At 34.7% G+C, this 27,171-nt stretch overlaps 1 protein-coding gene across 2 annotated transcripts in view; it reads right to left on the bottom strand.

The window, feature by feature from the left end:
- The window catches only part of ASCC3 (activating signal cointegrator 1 complex subunit 3), a 287,290-nt gene that overhangs the window by 93,722 nt on the left and 166,397 nt on the right, over positions 1 to 27,171 (bottom strand). For both annotated transcript variants that reach the window (XM_067293927.1, XM_067293928.1), the window contains exons 15-17: positions 15,240 to 15,431; positions 14,661 to 14,885; positions 2,087 to 2,206 (exon numbers count right to left, since the gene is read on the bottom strand). In XM_067293927.1, coding sequence (XP_067150028.1) covers positions 2,087 to 2,206; positions 14,661 to 14,885; positions 15,240 to 15,431 — 537 coding nt within the window. The remainder of the gene's footprint in view (positions 1 to 2,086; positions 2,207 to 14,660; positions 14,886 to 15,239; positions 15,432 to 27,171) is intronic.

The following is a 27,171-nucleotide window of genomic DNA, read 5'->3' as shown; positions in this document are numbered from 1 at the left end:
CCTGAAATGCTGCTCACCAAACCATCGGAATGGAGCAGGCCACTATGCAAGGCATAGCCCAGAAACCAGCTGGGAGGGCAACAGCAATCACCGGAGAGAGCAGGAGGGCCGCAAACTTGTCGGTGCACAGCAGGTGTGTGCTTGCTGCTGCGGCTCGCTGTGCAAGACCACACTTTCCTTTCATGGATGTATAGTCTTGGACTGGGACAGGCTGGACCTTTTGTGCCCCTAAAGTAATTAACAGCTATGGCGAGCACCTGGCTTCCCGAGCCTGCGGAAAGGGAGAGGAGAACGGGTTTGTGTCTCCTCTGCCCCACTGAGCAGCCGGCACGAGCGTGACCCACAGCGCTTATGCAGATGTATGGATGCAGAATGGGTACCGCTGGCTGGCAGCCAAAACAAATATAGAAACTGGCACACTGCAAGCTTACTAAGAAATAACAACGCACCAGTTATGAAAATTAGATACCTATAACTGGAACAGAAGGAAAAAAATTTCGTAAGTGAGCAAATCTATGGTTATGCCCGCATCTGGCCCTACATATCACCTGTGTACTGTCTATGATGCATTAATAGCGCTGAAGTTTAAAACTGCTTTCTCTAGAAGAGAAGGAGATTGGCACCAGGTTTGCTCCTGCTTGAATGGATAACACTGTAAATTGATATAATTTGTTTCTGTCTTAACACAAAATAGGAATGTCCATTATTAACAACTCAAATCAGAAGGGGTAGAAAGGAGGTTAGTGGCAGAAAAAGACAAGCACTGGCAGGCTCCATCTTCTCAGCAGCTGAATAAAAACACAAAACCCAGAGGAGGGGAAGCAACTCTTGTTAGCTGTTTTTTAAGTTTGTAATAAAAATATTCCCGATAGTGGTTTATTACTTTTTCAGCAGGTGTTACCACCAAGTTTGCATTATTTATCTAAAATTTGTTAACAATACTGGTCAAAATACCTGTCAAAAAGTAGGATTTAAATGAAGGAATTCTACAGAAATGGGACAACAACATTCTTATCACTAAAAAAGCAATTTTTGCTTTTCATTTATTGGATAGTTTGTGGTTTTGACTACTTTTGTATTAATATATGGTAATTTACTATAAGGATTTTTATAAAAACAGATTTGGGATTACTGGAGAAGGTCTAAAGTTGTCTGCAGAAGCCTGCTGAAAGCACATCCCACCATAATTTCCCTTCCCCGCTCCCAAATCCTACCTACTTCCGCTACAATTTGCACTATCGGCCCCCAAAACTATCTGAAAAACATCCCCTTACATTTAACTATAGAAGTTACAAAGACTGAAATTACTGGTGTGCATAATATCATGACAAATTATGATGCCACAAATCAGATATAGGACATGTGAAATAAACAACATTTACCATATGTTTCTGACACTTTCACCTGCACTCCACTCACTTATCTGTGTCCAAACCATGTTAATATTAAAAGCTTTTGAAAAGCTGTACAGGAAGAAGTAACTATTGAGAAAATCTGTAAATTATGAAACTTCCTAAAAATTAGAGATAATAAATTAATTTTGAAAAAACCTGTGTGTAACTGTACTCTGATTTATTTTATTGCACAGAACATTTCCAAATAAAGAAATAATAAATTTTAAATAAACAAGAAAACTTCTCATAATTACTAAATCTCAAGAATAAAAAAACATAAAAATATCATTTTATAATTTATAAGATGTCATGGGAAGAAACATTCTAAAACAAATGCTGAGAGAGGAAAACAAAAAGAAAGAAATAGTTTCAAGAACACTTGATTTTATCACTTATATCTGGCCTATAGTACTGAGTATAACTAAGCTACAGTAACTGGCTGATAAGAATGAATGTTGTCCTTTGGTGCACAGCCTGGGCAGTCAAAATATAATTTTGTATGAACAGAAGGGATCTCTTAATTTAGTGTTAAAAATAAATACTCTGCTACATAAAATATCTTTCTTTTTCTAAACACTTTAAAAGAATTGCTGATGTCAGGTAAGTAGAAATAACAAATATTTATCCTCACATCAGGGAAGGATTACAGATCCCGAGAGCAGGTTAGAGATTTTTTTAAATGCATTTTCTACCTGATAAGCTTTGTGACTGATGCCATATACTAATGGATTTGCTCTCATCCGTACATAAAGATAAGTGTAACTTATCCACTTTACTGCTTCTTCCACATTAGTTACTGTTCCAAGAGCAATCTGGAAATAGGAAAAGAGACAAAATTAAATGTATATATTGCAGCTGAACATAAGCATTAAGTTGATAATATACTGAATTCAGAGCATTAGGACTAGATTAAAGAAAGTGTTAGTAGTTTTCCAACTTAAATAATACTAACATAATTTTAGGACAATCTCTTGAACCATTTATATAGCTACATCTTATGAATATTTAGCACGAGGGTATGTTCTGAGACATTAGGTTACAGATACACAGTCACCCCCACGATCTTTCCTCCTGCTTATGATGTTTACAAATAAAAGATAATACTGAACTGACTTGTTCTTAAAAAAAATCCCCACAAAATTCTTCAGAAAATATGGTATTGGAAACTTAATGAAAAGTGTACACCTTTAAAAGATTAATTTTTACAGCAATGTAAGTGCACTTCTTAGTTTGAGTTCTAAGCCAAAGATAGTGACAGTCCTCAGGCTTTTCTTTAGCATGCCTTCATATTTAGCCGTTTATATTTACAAATAGTCCTTTTATTTTATATTTGACAAGTCAATCATACAGGTACCTTTTATATTCTTGCTATAACAAAACATAACAAAGTTGAATATGTTTTTATATATATATATAAAATACACACACACACACACACATATATATATAATTTTTTTTTCCCCTCAAGGCTATCTATCAGGTATTCCAGAACAATTGTTTTAGTTAGTGAATTATTTGGCTAATTTAACAGCTATTTTATCATCTGATGAATTACCACCACACAACTTCAGCCCAATATTCTGTTAGTTATGTTCATAAGAAACAATTTACTGCTTATTCCAGTTATTAACCTGATTTTACCAAGAGAATTTAAGATTTCCTGTATGCTGCATGAAAATTTTTTTTATGATTATTGCTGATTAAAACAAACAAAAAACCCCTCTTACTGAAAATCTGTGATCCTTTACTATGCTTTAAAAGATATTTTTGTTTCATTGGTGTTTGCATTTCATATAAGGCCTCCACATGACTTGGAAAGATTAAAAAGAAAATCTATACAATTATAAATGATTTCATAAGCATGCTCAGATCCATGCATCTAGATGGTAGTAATATATACGTATTCCCTATGAAATAACATAGCTATTCAAAAATAATAAAGCAAGCCCAATCTGCCCTGGGCTAAAATGAAGCAAAACTGGCCAAACCTTCTTGGTTTCACTGCCTAATGTCACTGACTACCGCAGGCCTGGTGCCACACATTTTTGAAGTGAAGCTTTGGGCCTGAACGGCATAAGGAGGTTGGGGGAAAGCCCCAGCGTGTTGTTTTTCCAAAAGCAGAGCTACGTAACGTTCTGAAGCAGCTAAAAAAAATTATTGAAAATACAGCATTACATAAACTGCTAAAGGGAAGACAGCTAAAACAGTCCACAGGTTACTACTCAATTTGCCACGCAGGTTCATTTCAGCATTTGCTTTCTTTCCCTGATTCAAATATCTTTCTGTTAACAACTTGAAATAGCGTAACAATGCTGTCCGATAGTAGAAACACCTTCCTGGAAACAACCAATTCTACAATCACGACAGGATAAAATTCTCATTACAGAAGACAGTGAAGTCTGACAATTTAAAAAAATCACTGCCTCATTTGTTTACATTCCTGATTTTAATACTTACAAATGAAATATTTTCACAGTTAAAAGTAATACTGAGAAGAAAGTATGCGATTATGAAGCACAGTCGGGTTTCAGATACGCCTCTGAAATCTATTATTGCTCTTTCCTATCTCCCCCAACCTTAATAAATATTCAGTGAATACTATGCCGAGACAAAAAAACAAATAGACCCCCCCCCTACTTCTGAATATTTGCTGCCATCTAGTGTCCATGTAAAGTTCTTACGGCTTATTTGAAAATGCGTACCTTTGAGAAAGCAATTTGAATGGCTAGAAAGTTATTTTTCTACTGCAAATGCCTAAGAGTAATTGTGAAATAAATGATATATAAAATTAGGAGAGAACTTCCATGATATGCAGGATTCATAAATTTAATAAACATACAAGGTGGCTCTTTATTTAAAAAAAACACACAGAAATAATGTCCTAAATGTTCCAGCATTTCCTAAACCAACCATATATTAGGTATTTAGTTATAAATATTCAACGATTAGAAATATTTATGAGGTTAAAATTGAATTGTTTGATTGCACCAGTTGTCAGAAAACGCTTTCTTTAAACCTTTATACAAATAATTCTGTTGCATTCGCAAAATGAAGACTCGAGTACTATATTAATCGAACCTACTGTGTTAGTTAAATGAAAAGTATCATCAGCATCAGATTTGATGCTATACCATAGACTTGATCGAGTTGAACAGCATTTTAGAGGAAGTATTTTGACTTTTAAACAAATCTAAACAGATACAAGCAGCAAGTTTTTTTTGTTGTTTGTTTTTGGAAAATGAAGTTTTTCTCTCTAGTGTCTCTGCACAGATCAAAAAGGGGGTCCAAATATTACTAACTGTATTCTCAGGTTTTTTTTACATAGCAATGTTGAATTGCTGTTATATAATTAAGTCAAATTACACTGAGCAAAAATTTCTGTGTATGAATCAAATATTTGCTGTTAAGGCAACAGAGCAAGGAATCTTTCTAAGAACCTACTCTGTAACTTTCTTTTTGCCTTAGAAACAAGTGCATTTTGAATTATCATTTCAATGTCTGAAATGATTATGAAAAAATCTTTTTGAAAAGATCTTTCAAAAACTTTTGAAATAATTTCTTAATGCTATTAGAACTTTCCTAAGTGGAACAGGATCTCCTCCAATCCTACACCAAAGGACTATCTATTTACATTTACAACTCTGAATTACATTGGAGCTGTCAGAATTTAAATTATTATCCATTTTTCGCATTAGATTATGTCCAAATAACTTGTCTATCATTTGGATATGCAATTGGAAGTTGAGGGGAGACCTGATGCAGTAGCTGGTCTCCCGCAGGTCAGGTCAGCCCCGAAGGTGCTGCGCACATGGGGGATGATGCATAAATTCCCTGCAGCCCAGGCTTTGCCTCATGCCCAGATTAGCCACTCTAATCATCTGAGTCCTGAGTGATTTTTTCGGAAAGGCTCGAAAGGAATTCTATATCTGTTTTGAGAATCATAACCGTTGCCATCAGAATTCACCAAGACAGGTGGGCTTTTACTCGAGGAAGGCAAAAAATAGATTAGGAGGTTTGGTTCAAACTAAACATATCATCACCTCATCTTCCAGGCTTCATAACAAAACCGTAAGGAAATGCAAGGAAAGGCATCCCCCTGGGGAAGGTGTACCTATTGTCTGGTACTACAAATCCTCTCCCTCAGTTCCCAGCTCGAGGAGTCCCAACAACAAGCTGGGGTCCAGCTGTGGATGTCAGGGAGGGCTTCAGCAGGTGGAAGCAATTAGGGGAGGAATGGTGACCTGCCTTGTATGAGCTATTGATGATAGTTCCCAGATAAGTTGAAGTTTATGGTCTAATTAAACCACATCCCCTGCATCTTATCTTTCTTGCTCTATTTCCAGAAAATACAGCTGTAGGTATTTTCTGTTTGCCAGCTGCTTGACTGACCCTGGACTCCCTCCTCTCAACTAAGCACCCTAACCAGGTATCCTTTATTATTATTATTATTATTATTATTATTATTATTATTATTATTTTTTGATTCTATTATGCTCAGTGGCACGACTTCAACAAAAAAGGAAGGGCATCTCCATGCCTATGGTGAATATCTAGTGTGAGCATAATCCTCTTCTGGTCATTTTTAGAAGAAGAAAAAGAAAAAAAAAGTCAAACCAAAACAGCAAACAAAAGCCTCAGGAGAGAATTCACAGTAGATGGAAGTGCCAAAATACTTGTTTGAAGTCTTAATTTTGGTGTTGAATCAATAAGTAAGGTGAATTTCAGCTTCTCCCACTTTCTGGCTTTCCTAAGAACAATCGTATGGGGGCATTCAGGCCAGCAGGCCGTCTCTGACATTAGCTAGCAGCAAATGCTGAGGGGCAGAAGGTGGCAAAGAGAAGGAAGCACCATGTAATACTCTCCCAAATTCTTAAACTAGGTGCAGCTCAAGGTCTTCTTGAGCTAAAGTTATTCCCTTTGCATTTGATAGCTTTCAATGGATTTTTTTTCCATCTTGTGTAGCTGCTTTTTGAACCACGCTAACTTTTAGATACAACTTCCTGCAGCAAGGAGTTCAATGGTCTAACCACCCAGTAGGGATCCTTTTGCTTTTTCTGAACCAGCCACGGACTCCTCTCTGCCAACTATCTCCTGGTTCTTGTCCCAGAAAAGGTAAAATCTTTTGCCATGTCATTCATTATTTTATATAAGTCTGTCATATCATGTCCCATTTGTCTTTGTACCAGGCTGAAATGACCAAGTGTACTTTTGTGTGTTCCTCACACAAAAGCTGACATATTCTTTTGACCATCTCTCTCTATTTTCTACTTCTAGAAAATTCACTTTGAAATGGAAATTTAAAAAGAACTCATTTTTCAATCATTCCCCAGGTTTCCTCTCCTGCACCACATAAGCTTAGGTACAAACTTCAAGGGTCTGGATTCCACTTAGTGATTTAAGTGGCTAGGATTATATGTTGTATTACCCCAAATGTTTGAATATTTCATTGCCTCCTTCTTAACCACCACCCATTTTTGTCAAGAGACCCAGCACCTCATATTCTTGTAGAGACACTGAGTCTTCCCATACTACGAGCTACTGCCTTCATTTTACTTGTTATTCTCTCAGCTCTTGATCCATCTATAGTAAATTAAGAATTTAGCCTAATTGGTTTCTCTTTATAACTACAGCATGAGCATTTGATTTCCTGAACGGCTTGCAAAAACAGTAGACTTTGTCCCTAAAACATGTCATTTTATTATGTATCAGTGCAGATTTCCTGGTAATAGCAAAAGACTTTGTTAGGGGAAAGGTGCCATGGCCATCAGCTTACTGTGTAAATTTATGTAACAAAGCAGTTAACAACGTAATGATTAGGCTCCGTACAGTGCTATGGTTACTGCCAAAGGGACAGTGCCTATGACAGTTGACCAAAATTGAAAGTGCTGCTTAAAACAATCTGCTGATCAGTATGATGGCACATGTTTTAAAATGTATTTATTTTTTCAGTGTGCTGCAGCTAATGGAATAGTCCTCTCCAGTGAGCCACAGCAACTTCTAAAACACCTACATTATTTTCAGAGGATTCCACTACAACAGACCAAATCAGCATATACAGAAGCTTAGACTGATACTGTATATAAAGAAATGATGAAGTTACTTTCCAAAAAAACCCTAACACAATGTTTCCTTGTAATTGCTCCTAGTATTGATTTCCTGTAATCAAGCAGGCACCGATTCTTCCTGCCTGTCATGACAGAAGGATAAGTAACATCCGATGTATCAAAGGACAAAACAACGGTGGTTTCCTGGCCCTGTTACTCTTTTGCTTTTGAGCTTTTTCTGTTTCATGTATGACAGTGCTATTTCTACTAGCAACCATCCACCAGAGTCATTAACAAAACTCTGACCGCATCTTCCACTGTTTTAACTGTCCTGCAGCCACAGAAGTGACACTAATTTCAAGCAGTGAGTTCATGGTCCTTTTCAGACAACATTGTCATTACATAACACTGGAGAGTCTGAAAAGAAATAGCTGTTTTTTAAAGAAATACAGAAGATAATTTTTCTCCTTTACTGCCGTGGCTAAGCCAGTAACAAAATGATTACCCACACTGTTTTATTCTGGCATCTAACTATAGCAGATTCTTTTCAATTTTTGGTGAGTTTTTTTGGTTTAATACAGGAACATTTGTTTGCTATTTTGGACATTCAAAATTTAATTTTTTTCTATGCTAGTTTGCAGTTTTCTGTATTTTTCCCCAAGCCCCCAGTCCTGTGGTAGAACTGCTGCAGTTGTAAGTAGTTTTTATGGTATTGTATATCATATATTTTCCATATAGCCTTGATTGAATAAGTTTAGATGACTACCTACTGTGAAACTGAATTAGTCTTGTATTCCATTGTTTTTATTCTTCTTAAATTCTACTATTTTAACATCTCAAGGAGGATGGTTAATTTCTTAATTTTATGCCCTAAGTATAACCAAATTGTTTTTGCAGTGTCTGTTAGCAATTTTTTTTCCAGAGTTCTGCTTGGATACTCTGTTGTTAAGAGTCTCTCAATTTTTATTGAGTTTTCCTTCAGTTCTGGAAAGAATTTTAGTCATGTTTACACATTTGAAAAGAAACTACTTAGCAGAAATATATACTTATCAGGGCAAACAACTTCTCTAATTTAAATCTGTATCCACAATGTTGTAGATTTTTATAAAGCTTAATGAATAGGATTGCTTTGTTGTTGTCAGTCTTATCTGAAATTGCTGCAACTCACTATTTTTTTCTTTCAGGCAATTTTAGCATTTAACAATTACTGTAGGCAAACTTACTCTAACATCACAGCACCCTTTTCTCCTTGTCTGTCTTGCTTTTGACACTTTTTTTTCCCTGTGGTTCTTCAACATGAGGATCCATTTGGAAAAACATCAGCTGTTGCTACAGAATGGTATTTACCTTTCCAAGTCTTCTGTCATTATTTTGTTTGATAGTTTTGAAGCTAACAGTGTTGATAGTTTATTATTTAATGCAGGGGAAAAAAAGAAAAGACACTGCTACCTTTAAAAACTGTTGTTAAAATCACAGATCTGTGACAAATTAAGATGGTTCTGCATCTCTAACACTTAATCAGCTCAGTTCCACACTCATTCCATTTTCTGGTGCTAAATGCAACAAGTCCATGCTAGCAGCAGTTTGGTACCTTAGTTTACTAAACAGCACAGAGAGATGCAGAAACGTACAAGCACACACATGTTACACTATAAATATTTTGTTAAGTCATTGTCAACAACTGCTATGAAATAAATATGCGGGAATAAGAATTTGCAGTCAGTGCAGTGAAAGAGGAGGAATGTGTGTAACTATGACTGAAAAGGTCTTTTCTTTGATAAAGAAAATAAATGACTAAAATTTATTTTCAATTTTTCCCCTGCATAAAAAATTCAATAAATGTAAATTCACTTGTCCCTTAAAAAAAAATTACTTTCTTTAAGCATGCATATAACAGTCACCTGTATTTTCTAGCCTTACTGGAAAGGCTTGTGTATTTTGGAAGTACAGCTCAAGTTGGACAAACAACAAACTGTCCTTAAGCACCTCTGTCTCTCTGAAGAATATTACACATTGAAAATTAATAGCTTATATCTCATACTGTCTTAACTAAGCATTCTCAACTGAGAGAAAAGAAACAGGACTGAAGGACTCCTGGTGCATCACATCACTGAATTTTCTTTTACTTATATGCAATCACACCATACAAACACCAGCATGCATTATACAATCTTCATCTTAGAAGAAATTAGCCTTCTTTATCTCCACTACTCTTAACTGGAAGGCTTTCCCAGATCTTAAATTTCAGCCTTGTTTATTGATGACCATTTCAGGTCATTCGTTCTTGCATCAATATTGGCCCAAACTATCTTTTTTCTTTCTTGTATTCCCTTCCAGTTCCCTGCTAACTAGCCAGGAGAGACCTATTGCACCTCCTTTGAAACTTTCTTTTGCGAAACTAGACAAAGGTTTTTTAGGGTATGTCGATAGAGTATCTTCCGCACAAAAGCTAGCTTGTCTGCCAGAGTCCTGTGGCAGGGATACTTGGTATAATTCAGCTGCTGGGATACTGGTATAATTCAGCTAGCACAGTGACACAGCTTCTAGCCAACTTGGAGCAATACAGACCAAGCTCTCATCTGCCTGAAAAAAACAGTAGCATATAGCTATGCCATTTATTTTTCATTGCAAGTCAGTTCTAGAGCTCTTCGCTGACCCAGTTCACTACAGGTGCTTATTATTCCTTTGTCTTTGTAATTCTTCACTGACCTGGAGGTCATCTAGGAAATGGGAGGCCTGAATTTCTAATATCAGAAAAAAGTAGAAAAATAAATCCTTTGCTGGGATAGAAAGTGGATCAAACACATTCTTTCATGTCTAATACGTATCTTAAGAACAAAATGAAAGTTTTTTCTATGAAATCTGACTGGATTCTTTTCTAGCGAAAAGGTAAATAGTATCCCTAAAAAACTTACTAGTGGACATCTGAGCAGTAATGCTTCCAATAGCATTTTGAATGGCCCTATCAGAAAGTGCTTGAAGTCCACTGAAAATCTTAGCAGTTATAAATAGCTGTCACTGTGTTCTCCCTCCCCTCCTTACTCAGTTTTAAGTTCTTTCTTTAGTCTATGCAAAGCCTCGTAGCTTAGATCCTACTGCCCACTTGATCTAAACAAAGTTTCAGCGTTGATATAAAACTGTCATAGTTCAAAGCTCCACTTACAATTGTCAAAATTCTGCTCTGTTTCAATTTAACTTTGTTTTCATTTCCTATGATTGAATTAAAAGAAAATATATTAACAGCTACAGCAAAAAACGACATAGTCACTTTCTGTAATAGTCAAAATTTTATAGTTATGCTTATGTACCTTTACCATGGAGATCATTTTTGCAACTTTTACAAGCACCTCTAGACAGTGCTTTTTTTATTCTTTTGATTCATTAACTGAACTGTCTCTGAATTAAGACTTTAGTTTGATCTTATACAATTTCATATGTAGTCATCATCATCACATGTTGGGCCCTTATTAAATATTTGGATCAGACCTGTAGTAGCGTAAGCATTACTTTAGTTATTTCTTTCATGTCTATATATTTCATTCTACAATGGAAATAGCCACATATATTTCAAACTCTCTTTGATTTTTTAATTCCTAGAAGTTCAATCTGTTCATTTTTATATAAAAATATACAGTGTGTGCATGTGGAATTTAAACAGGAGAACACTGTCATCAGTAATTAAGATTTTTGAAGTTCAGTTGGAAAGGTCTCTTCCACTTTCTCTTGGTGAGAAAAAAACCTTAAATCACTATTTAGGAACTCTATAATCAACATTGTGCCACAGATTCTATTTAGGACTCCACAATACTACTGCATTTGAATCAGATGAAAAAATATTAATTCTACAAGTAATACTGGGATAAAGTTGTTGGATAAAACACGTCAAAACAATCTTCCTACCTCTATCAGTAATGGGTTTCTACCATAACTTTTTGGTATATTAGTAATGCCATGGAAATTTTAGCACCTATAAAATAATATTTTGCAATCTCTACTATTTGTAATATGAAAAGGCCTTTAAAGAAAAACTTCATTAAAACTGTACTATACACTTATATTTTATTATTATTATGCAACAAACATTTTAGCACAAACATTGGCAGTAGTTGTGACACATTTCTAAGCAAAGAAGGAGGCCTTTTTCCAATAGCCATTACATCTCTCAATCAAAAAATATATTACGTATGCTTTGCTCTTTTAATTTTACTTTCCTTTTGTCCAGGTGGATTGTTGTTGTCTTCAATATTCACATTTTAAAAATTTAAATAAATGGATAACAACACTAAGAATATATAAAATATTTCTCAAAATAATTAACTAATGGTAATTACTGATATATTTTCAATGAGTACATCATACCACAATAATTCTGGATAGTATGCAAGTACTATATACACTATATACTAGTTAATCTAATATATAAAATATATATGAATGTAAGGCTCATATAAAAAGAAAGACAGCTGCCTAACAGGATTTCCACCACCATGCAGAAGGTATGACCATCTCCTTTTCTTCCCATAAAAGTAACACAAGTAATTAGGGACACAGCTGGGCATTTTGGTTGACTAAATTTTTCTACTTGATTCTATTTAATTTTGCAATACTTCCTCCTTGTGAAGGCTCCTCATTTTCTAGTTAACAGCAATTTTGAATCTCTCAATATTTGACATACATGTCAAACCTTACTATGAATCTTGTTGAATTTTTGATCTCAATTGCAACAAATAATCTTGAACTCCACAGCCTACCTCTGAAAAAAGTATATATCTGAAAAAAGTGTTGATTATATTCAATCACTTGGCTAATTCACAGTATCTCCTTGTAACTTTTCCTGTATTTAACTAACTTGATAATTTGATTTCATACGCCTCAAACATAGCCGATTTCATTATTCTAATGTTAGAATATTCTAATGGACTTGTTATTTTAAAGGGCAATACCTGTAGCTTTCATGTATTCAAAATAATTTATCATGTGTGTACACACAAGCAAAAACTTGTTCAAACAACTTTGGAAAAGGTATCTTTGCACGGAAGTCAAAATACTAAATATTATTTCAGAATACTAGGTATTGTATGCAAGAATGAAACTGCCCTGTAACCTTGGTTAAGATGGCAGACTTACTGTTCACTCTCTATATATTTGTATTATCTTTAGAACTCTGTTTCACTGTGATACCTTCAGATGTACATACAAGATGCGATTCAGACACAAACAAAACAATGATCGACATAAACAAATATCTTGTATCATCTATTTTGCAGTTCTGAAATCATTTCCAGGAAAAAAGGGCTTGACAAAATGATCACGTTTGCTCTGTTATCCCTAGGTACAATTACTTTTGAACTGTGAATATTGCACTACATACTCAACTCTGGCAGAAGTCAATTAAGCACATAGAATACTTTTTCCTTGAACTCTGTCTTAAGTTTTTTCAACCCAAAGTTTTGAATAACTCTAAATAACATACAGATTAATTTATAGTTCATCCAAGGTAATAGATTAAATATATTCTAATATATACTATATTTTTATACATATATATATATACTATATTTTTCTAATTCTCAATTTCCCTTAGGGTACAAACCTTGCTCATTTTACCTAATTGTAAGCTCCTAAAAGTAAAAAGTTTCATTACAGTTAGGCGCTTAGAGAGAGAGTAGAAAGAAATAAAAAAAAAGAAAAAAATTGAAATGCCCTCTAGGGATGCCTCTTACTTCCAACTCACTATACAGGCAGCCTAGATTTGGAGGTGTCTAATGACTTAAGACCAGATCTATCCCTCCTAATTTTTAGGGACCTAACATTAAGTGGAAGTAATCCTGGCCTTCACAACCAATTTTGGAATTTGAATTATTGCTGCTTATATGTAATTTCCTACTATCTAATTCTTACAGAATCGAATATTGATCCAGTTCGACTTAGAGAAGAGAACGTTTACAGGTATCTATCTCCAAGAACGTGAGAGTGCTGTCAAAGGGAAACGGTTCAGAGTTCTTCACTTGCCCACTGCAAGCATGCTTCCTCTATATTTTTCCTCTTTTCTTTGCAGTGGAAAAAGGGATGGAGGAAAATTGTCTCATGTTCTGGGGGCATTTAATTTCTCTCTCCTGCCTTCACACAATCACAGAATGGCTGAGGTTGGAAGCAACCGCTGGAGATCATCTAGTCCAATCCTCCCTGCTCAAGCAGGGCCACCTACAGCACATTGCCCAGGATCGTGGAAGTACAAAGACCATTCCAGAGCCTTGAGGTAAACAGAAGGAGCAGCTGCGAGTGCAGACAAATATGAATATTTTCATTTTCCCATTTTGTGTGTGTGTGAATATTTTCTAAACAGCTAAACCTAACTCTGGTTCTGATGAGTCACTGGACATAGGCAGAGATTTTTCCTATTAACGGGAACTGAAGGACTAATTTATAGGACGGCTTAAAAGATAAAAAATGGTGAGTTATCAAGCTTAGTCTTTTGTAAAGAAGAATCAAGGAATGATTCCTTGCATTTTAAAAGATCAATGCATCCATTTTTGCTCCCATTGCCTTTCCAGAATTCTCTTTTAAAATTATTATTTATTATTGATTAACACAAAGGCTAAGATAATGCAAAAGTAAGAAATATACAGATAAAATGTAACAAGCATCTTAATAAACTAAGACCATCTCTGATATATCAAATAAACTATTATGTCTTTCAAAAGCATAATCAATTCTAAGTTGTCACAGGACACTTCCATTTAGCTGAATTTAGCTTTATTTTTATTGAAAAAATGACCAGTATGTGCCTCTGCAAAACAGTATTCCCTTCTTCATTGAAACACGTTTAAATTTCTGAAGGTTCCTTATAAAAAGTGTGTGTGTGCACATATTTTAAACTGGTTACTATAAGAGAGAGAACACAAAAAACTATTCATATTGTTTAAATTCTAGTAAAGCACTTCTGATTAAAAAGTAAATGTTATGTTTTTCTACAGTTCTAGGTTACTGATATTTTGACCCTCCATAGTGTTAGTACTATCTACTACCTTTTGCATAAGGCCCCTTACATTTTCACATCTGTATTCCAGTTCACTCCTCTTATAAATATACACCTACAGACTCCCAGTAATAAATAAAATTTCCATTTTAGATATTTTAAGTGTGAGAATATTGCATTTTTGTTTCAGATAATACTAATCATTTTAAGCTTCCTAGTTTCTCTAAATGAGTTAAAGGTTACCTCTGCATTGAGGTTGTCTGCAAGACTTTCAAGAAACTGGCTTTCGATTGGATTCCGCTGAGTAAGCAGAGTCAGGTAATGGCTGAGTTTGTCATGAGTTGTAATAATGACACCTTCTCCGAATTTGTCAAACTGAGGCCGTCCGGCTCGACCAAATATCTGCATGACATCTAAAATTCCAAGGTCAACAAAGGAGCCTCTTTTTGCAGCATATATTTGTGTTCCCTGTTTGAGGAAAAGTTAATAAAAATTAACATAAATACACATGAATATAATCCTGATGAGCTGAATACTGAAATTAGGCAAATACAGCATGATTTCAGAAGTGTACTTTAACTAATCCTTTCATAATCTTTGATATATTTAAATCTTTACTATACAAACTAGACTCCCACTAGAGAGAATCAGTTCAATGAGATATAAACAACATTTCAAATCAATCAGATGTTTCCCCTCCAGGCCCAACAACAACAACAACAACAACAGCAACAACCCAACAGCAAAGATCTTGCTATCTATGCTTCTTTACAGGTTTGCTTTAAGACAGATACCCACACGCAGAGTAAGATAAGCTCTTACCTTAATAACAACAGCATGGGCCGGAAGATTGACACCCCAGGCAAGCGTAGCTGTACAAACTAGGACTTTGATATGTCCATTAGAAAACAAGTTCTCAACCAAATTTCTGTCTTGCCGCAGCATTCCTGCATGATGAATACTAAACCCATCTGGAAACAGTTCACGTAACTGCTTATTTCTGGACCTTTGTACCTAGAATGGACAAGGATAAAAATTAAATTCACTTATAATTACAGTACAAGAAGCACTGTATAAAAAAAAAGAAAAGGGAAAAAAACTGTTGGGTATTATTATGAGCCATATGAAAGGAACCCTTTCTATTAATGTGGAAATCTATGCCAGCACCAATACCCCACAATTTGCTATATATAAATCAAATTGCTTTCTATTCTTACTTTCCAAAGAATGCATTTAATTGTTTAAAAGAATACTATGATAAAAAATAGCTTCACTTAAACAGAAACCCAAATGTATTGATCTCCAGTATGAATACTGAAATTGAGAACTTGCATACCTCTTTCCCTTAAAAGCCTCTCTTTCAAACTATGCAGGCAGCTAGGACAGATTTAAGTAGCAGGCCATATACTAAACGTTAGAGAGAAGATACCCTTTCCCATCATCAGCCATCTTATCAGTTAGGCACAGCATGGATTAAGACAGTTATGCTATGTAACCAAATTCTGTTTATCTATCCATTGTTTTTACCTTTCCAATGCCTAGGAGACTGGGATCTCAGTCTATAAAAACCTTAGGTCCTCCAGCCTCCTACTGCAGAAGAAATCCATAACCCCGTCTCCCTATTTCTGGATGCTAACTTTATCATACTTCACCTACACTGAATACTGACTCACAGTTGAGACAAACTAATATTTTTCCCTTCCAAACACTGAACACTGAAATTCCACTTGCTTTGGAGTGCATATTCCAGAAGCAGCAGGGAAGGAAAAAAGAAACCCAACCACACAAACAGAAAACCCAAACCACCAGAGCTATGTTAGCCCAAAGGGAACAATTCTCTTTCTGTTCACAAACATGGCTTTGGGCTAAAGCTGAAGAATCATAAAAAAGTACAGCTCTTTTGTTGCAACTAAGATGACAGAAGGAAAGACAGGGTAACCCTGGTGTAAACTGGAATAAAAGGGCTTTTGAACAAGCCTGTTGAGCTTGCCATGTACAACTCTTTTCACTCTAGCCACTGGCTACTGCTTCCTCAGGTCTTCGTGTTTCAGTTTACCTGATTTGCCACAAACACCTCTTATTTTCCTCCCATCTCTTCCACATTCCTAACTGCTGCATTTGCCACCTCTCAAAATCAATCACCCCTGAATATGACACAAGGCAGCTTGTGGTAATAATAACTCTGTCCTTTCCCTAAAATAAATTTCTTTATGATCATTACCAATGCAGAATCTCTACTGATCCATAGATTACATGAGAGCCGAGCATTTTATGTGACTGTATTTTCAGATGTGTATATTGTAGTCAATTAATTCTAGATCAAATTATGAGGAATGTTTTCTTTTTTTCCTTACATTTACTAGTCCCTGACACACAGCCACCAAAAGTTGACTTAAGGGGTACAGAGCAGGTGATGCAAAGCAAAATTTGGTTCACAGTCCTGGCATATTGCCAAACACGAACAATAAATCTCTGCAAACACAGAAATAAACAGGAAGTTGGGAATGCAATTATAAAGGAGGACATGAAAAGAAAAATATTGTAGGAAAAAATACATTTCTTAGTCTCACAATTATCCAACTTCTCCATATCTGATCTTTCTTGCTTTAGCAGTAATTATTTACTATTCATTTAAAGGAAATCAAACTAGGCTTTTAACTAGTGGTGTATTCACATGAATTTTTGGCAAATCAGCAGAAAAAAAATCACATCATGGTATTTAATTAAATACTGCAGTGCTCAAAAATGAATAAATAAGAAATTGAGAAAGTGGCAGTGCAGTTCATGAAACATATTCTTTATGAGTTACTGAAGAGAAACAAATACTTCATAAACAACACAAATGAACCAAGGGTTGCACCTCTAATACACCAGCTACTGATCCCACAGAAAAAAAGCATGTGGAAAATTCACTTCAGCTGCAAACCTGAGAATACTAGCAACACAGAAATTTGGATTTGATCTTGATTATATTCAGAACTTAGTGTAAGCATTTAACAAAGTAATCAACTTGTGTCTGAAATAAAGCAAACCTTTGTACATGGTAGAACAACAGCCTAAAATTTCACTCTTTTATTATAGCTTGTTGTATTGGTCTCCTATGTCTCTTTTACAGGTAATAAAGTAATCAGTTATGGTACTTGCTGTCAAAGTCAGTTGTCACATAAAATATGAAACATGCACATAAATTCACAATACTGTACTATAGTAAAATAATTATTTTTCAGAAAGGAACAGCTATTCAATATTAAAAATTACACTTTAAGAAATATAATCTGTAACTTAAGAAGTCAACTCTATCTCAAAACTGTACAATTTTAAAATTAAATGCTTATGTTTGTAACTCCATTGCTTATGTTGTCCAACCTGATTGCAAGAGAGTCTAATTTATTAAAGGGAAACTAAGAAGAATAAAAACTTCTACTATATAGGGAATGACACTACTTTTTGTTTATAGTTTTAGGAACTACAGTTTCAGTAGTTCAGAGAAAAAAATCACTTGTGAACACAGGAAAAAGGAGGAGGGAAGGAAACATTTTGTAGTAGAAAACATTAAGATATGGCAATGCTAGTCTGACTATAATTCAAGTACTTATAAACTCAAGATTAATCAACCACTTAAAAATACATAATTACACCTAAAAATATGATAGTTTTGTGTTCAGAGAGAGTATTCACATGCTCCTAAAATATACCAAATGTTTTAAAATAACATCTTTGAAATATTTAACATTCACAAGTTTTGTCTGATCATTTGTTGAATTTATGAAGCTTTCAGATAGCAGAGTAATCAGTTCAGAGACAAATTAAATACAATTTTTCAAACAAATTAAAAAAAATTAACAAAACCTCACAGCTGATTTTTGACATAGTAAAAACAAATGACGACTATATCAAATTATCAACCATATTGAAAATACTGGCAATTCCATAAACTGTACAAAAATTAATTTCATTTTTTTGCCATAAATTTGTGGCTATTTTAAATTACAAGGCTACTATGTGAGTTGGCTCAAGAACAACTGAGTAACCCAATTCTATAGATACACTTATACACATATATCTCAGCGATGGCAGTCAGATAGTGTACATCCTTTAAAGGCAGAATATTTGAAGAAAAATCTCTTGAGCTTTTGGCTCAATTAATTGCATGGTTGTTCTATTCAATCTGGATTTAAATGGTTCCTGAGACAACAAAACCAACAATTAGTATATAAGAGAAGTGAAACTATAAAAAGTTGTACTATATCCATCTTGTGCTATTACAGACTAAAAGATTTTGCTTAAAATTTATATGAAATGTTACTAAGTGCCTCAGGTGTATGGAGAAGTTGTTGTTATGAGGTCTGGCACTGGTCTCCTGATCAGAATTGATTTTCTTTCCCCTCCCCTATTGCTCAAGAGGGCTGTAAATTTATGACCTTTGCTTACATGTGTGTGTGCATCTAAAACAGTATGTACTAAATAAACTCTTAGTTTAGCTTGCTGGCACCTATATTTCTTCTAAAGATGTCCTCAATTTCAGGCAGTTCTTGATTAGGACACATAAAAAACATCACAGTTAGACACAGAAATATGTGCTACTTAATTTTAAGGAGAAGTGAGACATACAAAACGGAAAAAAAGTTTTAATTAATCTTTGGGGTATTTCAACTAAAGACTTAAAAACCATAATACCCTTCCCTACCTTGCCATTGCATTTGGTATCACAAAAGTATCATCATTCATGAAGAACATCAGCTATACGCTTTTTGTCTGAACTACCAACACTACATGAAGCAAAAAGAAGGAAATTTTTAATAGGTTTATAGCTTAATTTGTCTTATTTTATCTAAAAACCCAGGTTAAAAAAGTAATAAAGCTTGAATGCAAGAAGAAACTGCCAATATTTTACTTCTTAATAAATAAAACATCAATTATGATGTGTTCTTCAAGATCCAATTGCTCTTCATCTAGGACAAACTAAGTAGATCATCACTACTTGTTAAGATTAAATTTCTTTTTTTCTTTCTTCTGATTACATATTTCTCCTTTCAGCTTCCTCAGTTTGAAGGTACTTGTTTGCAACTTTGAAGTCCAGCATTTTTTCCCACCCATAACATAGCTTTCAACGAGCATGCATTTGCTTCCAGCAACAGCAATGGCATAGGCTATTCTAGTATTTTTCTCACGATCACCTTACTATAGCACAACTTCATCCTTGTGACCATGAGACTCAATCATTGTAATTTCCTTTCTGTAGAGTTCACAATAGGGCAGCACTTGCAGTTTTCTCAGAATGCACCATCATACTTGTTCACTGCTTTGAGCAATTCTGCGCAATTTATTCCCAGCCTTCTTTCTTTGCACTGTCCTGACACCTTGAAAAGTACCATCTCTTAATTTTGAGGCCTAGTTATTTTCATCTTGATGAGTGTTGGCACTCAGACAGCACAGATATCTCAGATACCTAAAGTAAAAAAAGGTATATTCTGTTGCAGTCTCCAATGAAGGACAGGCTCAATTATTACTACTACTGTGTGATGAATGTAATTCAGTTCTTTCCAAAATAATTATTTTGTAACTTTTCTAAAGAAATCAGAAAGTGCAATTCTTAGGTTGACCTTTTGAAATGTTTTAAGTTCCAACAAGGCAAAAGCTCCCCCCTCCTTCATATTACTCACTGTTGAACCTGCTCTGTCTGGCTCATTTAAAGAATACTCTTTGTCCTTCAAAATTTATGAGATTAAGGTAAATGGAAGAAAACCACAGAAAAGTAGTTACTGAGGAAGTGAAGAGAAGTTGAGAAAAATAAAACAAAAAAAAGGGAAGTTGAACACTCAGCAGGCTTATTCTTGTTCTTTAAAGATAAAAAAAAACCAACAGGATCAGTAAGTATAGGGACCCAGAGAAATGGAAAGAAATGACCTCAGGTTTCAATAATCTTGCTTTAGGATTTCATTCAATATTTTTACTCTTCAAAATTTACTACTTACAAGAGAAGTATATTAATTAAACTATACAACCTAAATATTCAAAATGAACTATTCTTTTATTCACAATTGTTGTTTCAAAGGGGAGCGAACAAAACTTAGTGACAATAAAACCATGACAAGGTGTGCTTAAGTATAATGTCAAAATACAGTAATTTCTTGTTACAGGAAAAATGTGCACAGCTACAGCAAATGCATGAAATCTAGAAAAAAATACTAAACCATCATGATGAGCTGGAGTACTATATAACAATTTATGCAAGAAAATGAACAGGAAGAAAAATAGAAAGAAGTCCATAGGGAGAAAAGAGGAATGCACTTGAGCTACAGTGATTTCTCCTCAGGACTCTCCTTCTACGAAGCAGAACTTTTATTTGTATTACCATACTTGTACTTTCTGCATAATAACTAAGTTAATAGCAGTTGTTTCTAGGACAAGGTTGAATTGGCAGATTAAATTAATCTTTCTCCAACTACATAACGTTTTATTACAGAAGCAAAGAATGAACTTTTGAAAGAATTTTTTTCCTGAAGGACTTAAAAGTTGCACTATATTTCTGTGATGAATATATAATAAACAATTGTTCCTTAGCTTCTATTACTTGTACCCCTTGAGAAACAGCATGAAAAAGCAACAGAAAAGGAAAATTATTTGAATTTACTAAACACATAAGAATACATGTACTATAGAACCCTTTTCAAGTAAGGTTATGTTTCAGAACAGAAACTCTTATAACTAATGTTAAGAAAAAAACAAAAACCATTTAATCTTCCAGAAAAAATTCTATCCAAAACCAAAGGACAATTTACCAGACAGACTTCTCTTTCTGAGAACTTGCTTATTGAAACACATAAGTGCCTTATCTATTATCAATACCTACTGCTGGTCCCCAACTCTATCAAGGCTATGGCCAGAAGGAAAGCTACTTAAGAAGACAGAGTTTATAGATTTCAAAGATTTAAATAGAGATGCCTGTATTAATGAAGTCAGAACACAGACAAGTCTTAAAATAAACTAATATATTCAATATAAAACCTGTTTTCAATTTCTTAGTGCTTTTAAGACAACTTTTACTGTACTATTTTAAGATGAAGCATTGCAGGAAGCAGAAAATGAGGTCACAGCTTTCTTATATGACATTTGAAGAATGTGAAATCACAGGGTTTGTTTCAAATAACAAAATTTTTGTTCATTAATGGATTTGTATTAATAGTAATAAAGAAGCAGTAAATCACAGTCAAAGGAATAGCTGGCTAGTAAAAACCTTCTAAATCATATATAAACAACTTGTAATAAAGCTCTCCTATAAAATTCTACCTCAGTCTCTATTTAAAAGATATCCAACAGCTTAACACTTTGGATTCAGGTAGTGCTTCTGCGTTGATATGCCCTTCCATTACTTTTCTTGCTCTTTACTGGGAAGCAGCAGTAGCTTTACTGACTGTTCATGCTGCAGCCGGTTCCTGTGAAGAACTGAAAGACTACGGTGAACTCTCCTCAACAAAGATGACTTGCGTGACCTAGCAGATCATTTCTGGATGGATGCAGGCTGGCCAATATCCTCTTCTAGTTAATGAGTATGCATGCTCATTCTCTAAATCTTCACTTTTGTAATGTATCTAGCTATTATCTTTGTATAGTTATCCTGAAGTAATATCTCTGTCTGACTCTTATTCTTTTCCTTGGTTATAATTAGTGAATTCCTGGCATGACAGTATTTGAAGAAGGTAATTCTAGCAAACAAATGTGAATTAGTTTGAATTTCTCCTGGAAGAGTCAATAATCTAATTGTCTCCCTCTGGAGATTTAAGTTCATTGTATTAGAGTTAGAATTGTTTAAACCCATGAGTTACTGATCTGATCAATTTACCGAAATCACCTCAGTAAGTTCTGTAAAGTGGTCTAAAAATACCTCTGAAGGAGAAAGAAAGGAGAGTAGTGTGACTGCTTTGCTTAAACATGTTCCTCAGCAGTGTATTCCCTCCGTGTGAAGATAATGATTGTTTTAGTGGAACCATCAGGAGCACGTAATTCGAGAACTATTCTTCTGACAGTATTATAACTGTTTTCTTCTGAACCTTCTCCCCTTCTTTGTGTGCATGCATGTTTCTGTCAATTGAGGGTTGTCTCCTGTCAATTTGTGGTTTAGAAATACTTGTTTAGAAGAGGAATGTATCTGTCCTTGTTACTCAAAAGTAGTCTGCAGACTATTTCTCAGTTGTTGCACTCAGAGATTCTCTCTACACTGACACACACACACGCACACACAGTTTGCTTCAATGAAAGTTTTAAAAATATTTCAGGTCTATATAACATACTGGTTTTCTGTAGTTTACAAAACATGTGAAGTGAAATATTCAGCTTCAGCAAAGTGAAGTATTCATTTTCATGTATTTAAACCACAATTAGCAAAACTGTATGAAGGACAGAGAAGGGAGGAGATGTTTAGACAAATAGGAGCAATTGTCAAACAGCTTATCAAAGTTACAACTCTCTTTTTCTAACATTGTATTTTTGATTCAAGCAAAATAATAGCATCTTTTCTTCAAAGCTGTAAAAACTGATTGAGTATGTCTGCCAATCTTGAGATATATATAAATGATGCTTACATTTTAGTGCCCTCTTTTCTTGTTTTTATTATTTAGACTTTGTCATTAACTCTTGAGCCCAGGTTGTCAACTCTTCTACTTTTTACGTAGTAGACGTGTAGGAACTCTCTGTGGAAAAAACCTGGGAATTTGATTTTCTGTCTAAATGAAAATGAATTATATAGATATAGACCAAAATGACTTGGCTGCTTTCAAGACTGAAGAGTGAAAAAGTATATTTTTTCTGTTAATAAAAAAATATGAAATATTGTTGGAACACTTCTCACAGACTAGTGGTAAGTGTCAGGAATCCGAAATCTTGCAATTCAACAGTTTCCTGATGTACTTTTCATATGATAGATGATACTGTGATTTTTCAAAATAATATGGGTTTAAAATGTACTTCGCAGTTGTACAAGCATGATCATTATTTCTTATGTCTTTGTGCTCCACACAATGAATACTTTTGAAAAATTCCTATGAATTATCCTTTCTGCCTCTTTTTCACAAAGAGAGGAGGTATAAGACAGAATTTCTGGCAGATTTGTCCATTGCCCTGGCCTTATCACAGGTCATAACCTATTTATTGGACAAGACTGTGTTTTGTCCAGTTGGCATATTAGAGAGGGATGATTACTAGTTAAAGAATGGACTGGTGTGTTGTCTAGAAATGTTTTGCCTTGTACAGTGTACTCTTTATACAGTACACTAGGCTACATCATTGCAGCCCCATGCTTTTCAGTGAAAGAGTTACATGATGCATTGAGAATGAGATAACAGTCTACGGGAGGAGGAAGAATAGCAATCAGATTAAAAGCACCAAGCAAGAAGCAAACATTTAATTTAATCCTGGATTCCTCAGTTCTATAATCTATAAAGCAGAAGATAAAAGTGTTTATATACCTCACTGATGATAGAAGAAAATTTAATTATTACTAAAATGCTACATTTTTGAGATAGTCAGACAAGCCAAAAATGAAAGAAAGTATCAGGAATGCACACAGAAATAATAGCTTTGCAACAAGTCACTAAAGAGGTAGACATAGTTTCAAATTACCTTACTCAACACGTAGCCATTATAAAGAAAAAAAAAGAAAAGTAACTATTGGTATAGATAACATACTACTCAACTCAAGCCAGAATTTTATAACCTGGACAAATGTAACCTAGTATTTCACTTCAAGTCAAACTGAAGTGCTTGTCTTCGAGTTGAATGGATTACTGGTACTTGAATAAAAGAGTGTAAGAACTTAAAATGGAAAATAATTCTTCCATGTGAACACAAATGGGAAACAGCACTAGCACTAGATTTAAATAAAATGTTGGTTAAAATGACCCAGTTTAAGCTCCACCAAGGAGTGAAAATACAATAAAAATATAAAAATGCATTTAAATCACTAATAATAATGTTCATGTATTGTACAATGGTCAGCATTTCTCTGTGGTTCATAAAAGTGCAATAATAAAATTATTTAAACAGTCATTTTTGCCTTTCTTCAATATGATGAAAATCTGGACTCCAAAGTGAATAGAAAACTGTGTCTAAATGACCTCAGGCCTTATTAAAAGAAGGATCAAAATATTTCATTTTAGCAATAACAAGAAAATGCACATCAATTAAGACAGGAATTAATTGTATAACACCATGCTTTTCAAAAGCATGCAAAATCATGCAAAGCCCATGTTTTCTTTTTCTTCAGCTTAGAATTAAACTGTTCTCTCTCCTGCTAATGTATATACCAATGTGAAACATCGGAAGATATCTACGCTCCTCCAGCTCTTTCGACAAGAAGTCCTGTCATCATGTTTGTTAACTACTTGGAGTACACTGATGAAAAAAATCATCAATCTTGGTCTATTTTGCTGTCAGCAGAAGATGTTTTCAGTATGTTGTTAGAAAACTATCCAGTAGGGAAGATATACAACTTGAAAAGAAATTGGCACGGAGAGAGACAGTCTGATGACACGCAAGGGGAGTGTGGCAACAGCAAGGATGAATTTGTTCCGGTTTCAGTTCAAATGCTGACATCCCCTGGAGACCTTGTTAATCCCATTGCTGCTGTGCTTAACTGTGCAGAGATGTCAATATTTCTGCTTCAACAGGACGCTGATATTGCATGGTTTGTATAAAAATATTTGTTATATTTGAGAACACCTCCTTTGCTTTTCTGCAATACTCAAAACTGCCACTCTGATGAGCCATGAAATTATTGGATGTGTTTTAAACTCTGAGACAATGAAAGCAGAAATTGTTTTCAAGGTCTTTCCAATACAGCTGCAGCTTTCTTATGATGTCTCACCAAGATTTTTAGTGCACCCCTCCTCAAAAGATATCCTGACAGAAACATTATTAGCTCTGGAAGAAAAAAATCCATCTCTAATCATTAAGCGCATTCTTCTTTTCATAATTAAACCACAACAGTCCACTACAACTTCACAACTATGCAAAGCAACAGATTGAGGATTCTTAGGAAGAACAGAGTTTCTCTTAAAAGTTTTATAGGTAATGGTAAATGCGTAGTATGAATTAATAGTCTATAGGGTTTTCAAACAGTTTTAGACTGGCATCATTATGTAGGTCCATGAAGAGCTGGAAGTTATCCTAAGCCATAAAAAATAACTGCTCCCTTTTAGAGAAATGATTCACTGGTATCAAATGTCTTTTGACTTTGTATTGTGGCTTGGGTTTTTTTTGCTTTACTAGCTCCTGCCCTACAGGATGGAAGAAATAAACATGCCAATACCAAGCAGAAATGATAACAGAAAATGCAAGTCAATGAAATAAAAGTGATACAAGTTCCTAAACTAAGAAAGATCAGAATTATACTCATGGTTCAGTAAGTAACTTGAACTATGTAACTTGAATTGTAACAAGAAAAAAGATAATCTAACTAAAACATCAGATCACTTGCAGTACCATAAAAATCAATTTTTTTTTTACTGACGTCAGTGTGTATAATACCAAGACCTAGACAAGTAATGCAAGGAAACACATTACTTAATTAGTGTCAAATAAAAAGTTAGCACACACTACTAATTTGTGTGCTAATAATATAAAACAAGATTCAAACTGAAGATTCCTCCCGAGTTATTGCATTCTAAGACAGAATTTCCGAAGGCATTCGTTATTAATTCTTTGTAGCTCATTACGTGACACCAAATGTCAAATCTTACAGGAAGAGCACATTTGGGAAATCTCCTAAAGAAAAAAAATTATAAAGGTTTCATCTGATTAATTATAATAAGTGATAATTATTCACTTAATCTGATAAAATGCTAAAGCCTTACTTGCAAAAAAAAAAAACAAACAAAAAAACCCAAAAACCCACCCTCAAGAAATCACTAGGCTGGGAGCAGTGGGACTGATGAAGCTGGGTTTTCCATGGATTTTATATCCGCCCCATCACATTTCCATAACCTCATCTCCCCCAGAAACATCTTCCTGCCCTACTGCTTCATAAATTTTCCACTGTACCCTCAGGACAGAAGTACGTCTCAGAGAAGACCCCTGTACAACTTATGCTAACTATCAGTGCTGTAGTCAGATTGCTGCCAATACCTTTGACAACTGTGCTTTCTTTTTTGTTGGTTTTATTCCACATTATTAGCAGATTACTTGTACATATTCCTGCCTTGGGCCAGGGCTGTGAAGCCTGTGGACTATTCAAAATTGTTCAAAGTCAGCTTCAAAGGTAACACCATGTCTTTACACGCCAAAAAGGGCACGGGACCAGCACCTAATAAGTGTTAAAACCAGATGGTCTATTTAACTGTGCTCTTTTGGCTAGCAGACTTGGGAATTTAGAGACAGGCTGTCAAATGCAGGCAACTATTAGGCTTATTGCCAGGGGAAGTCAGCTGATTTAAGGAAAGGACAGAAACTGTTCAGTCACGTCCACAGAGCTGCCTTTTTACAGGTAGATCCTTTTAAAATGCAGGGAATTTTCCCACAGACCTCTGCTAAATTATGAGATCCCCCTTAGTCTTAAATGCTATCCACTGGAAAGAAAAGGTCTTAATGTTTATTATCCCACTCTCTTTTACCTCATTAAAAAACAAAAAAAATGAACCCAACCTTTGTAGACCCAATATTTTATGTCACTAATACTACATTTCTTACTTCATGAAATCTGCTAGATTTTGCTTTGTAAAGTTTAAAAATCACAGAAATGAAGACAATTATGCACAATTAA

This window comes from Apteryx mantelli, chromosome 3, assembly GCF_036417845.1.
Source record: "Apteryx mantelli isolate bAptMan1 chromosome 3, bAptMan1.hap1, whole genome shotgun sequence".
NCBI classification, from domain to species: Eukaryota; Metazoa; Chordata; class Aves; order Apterygiformes; family Apterygidae; genus Apteryx; species Apteryx mantelli.
This window is presented reverse-complemented; position numbering and strand designations above follow the sequence as displayed.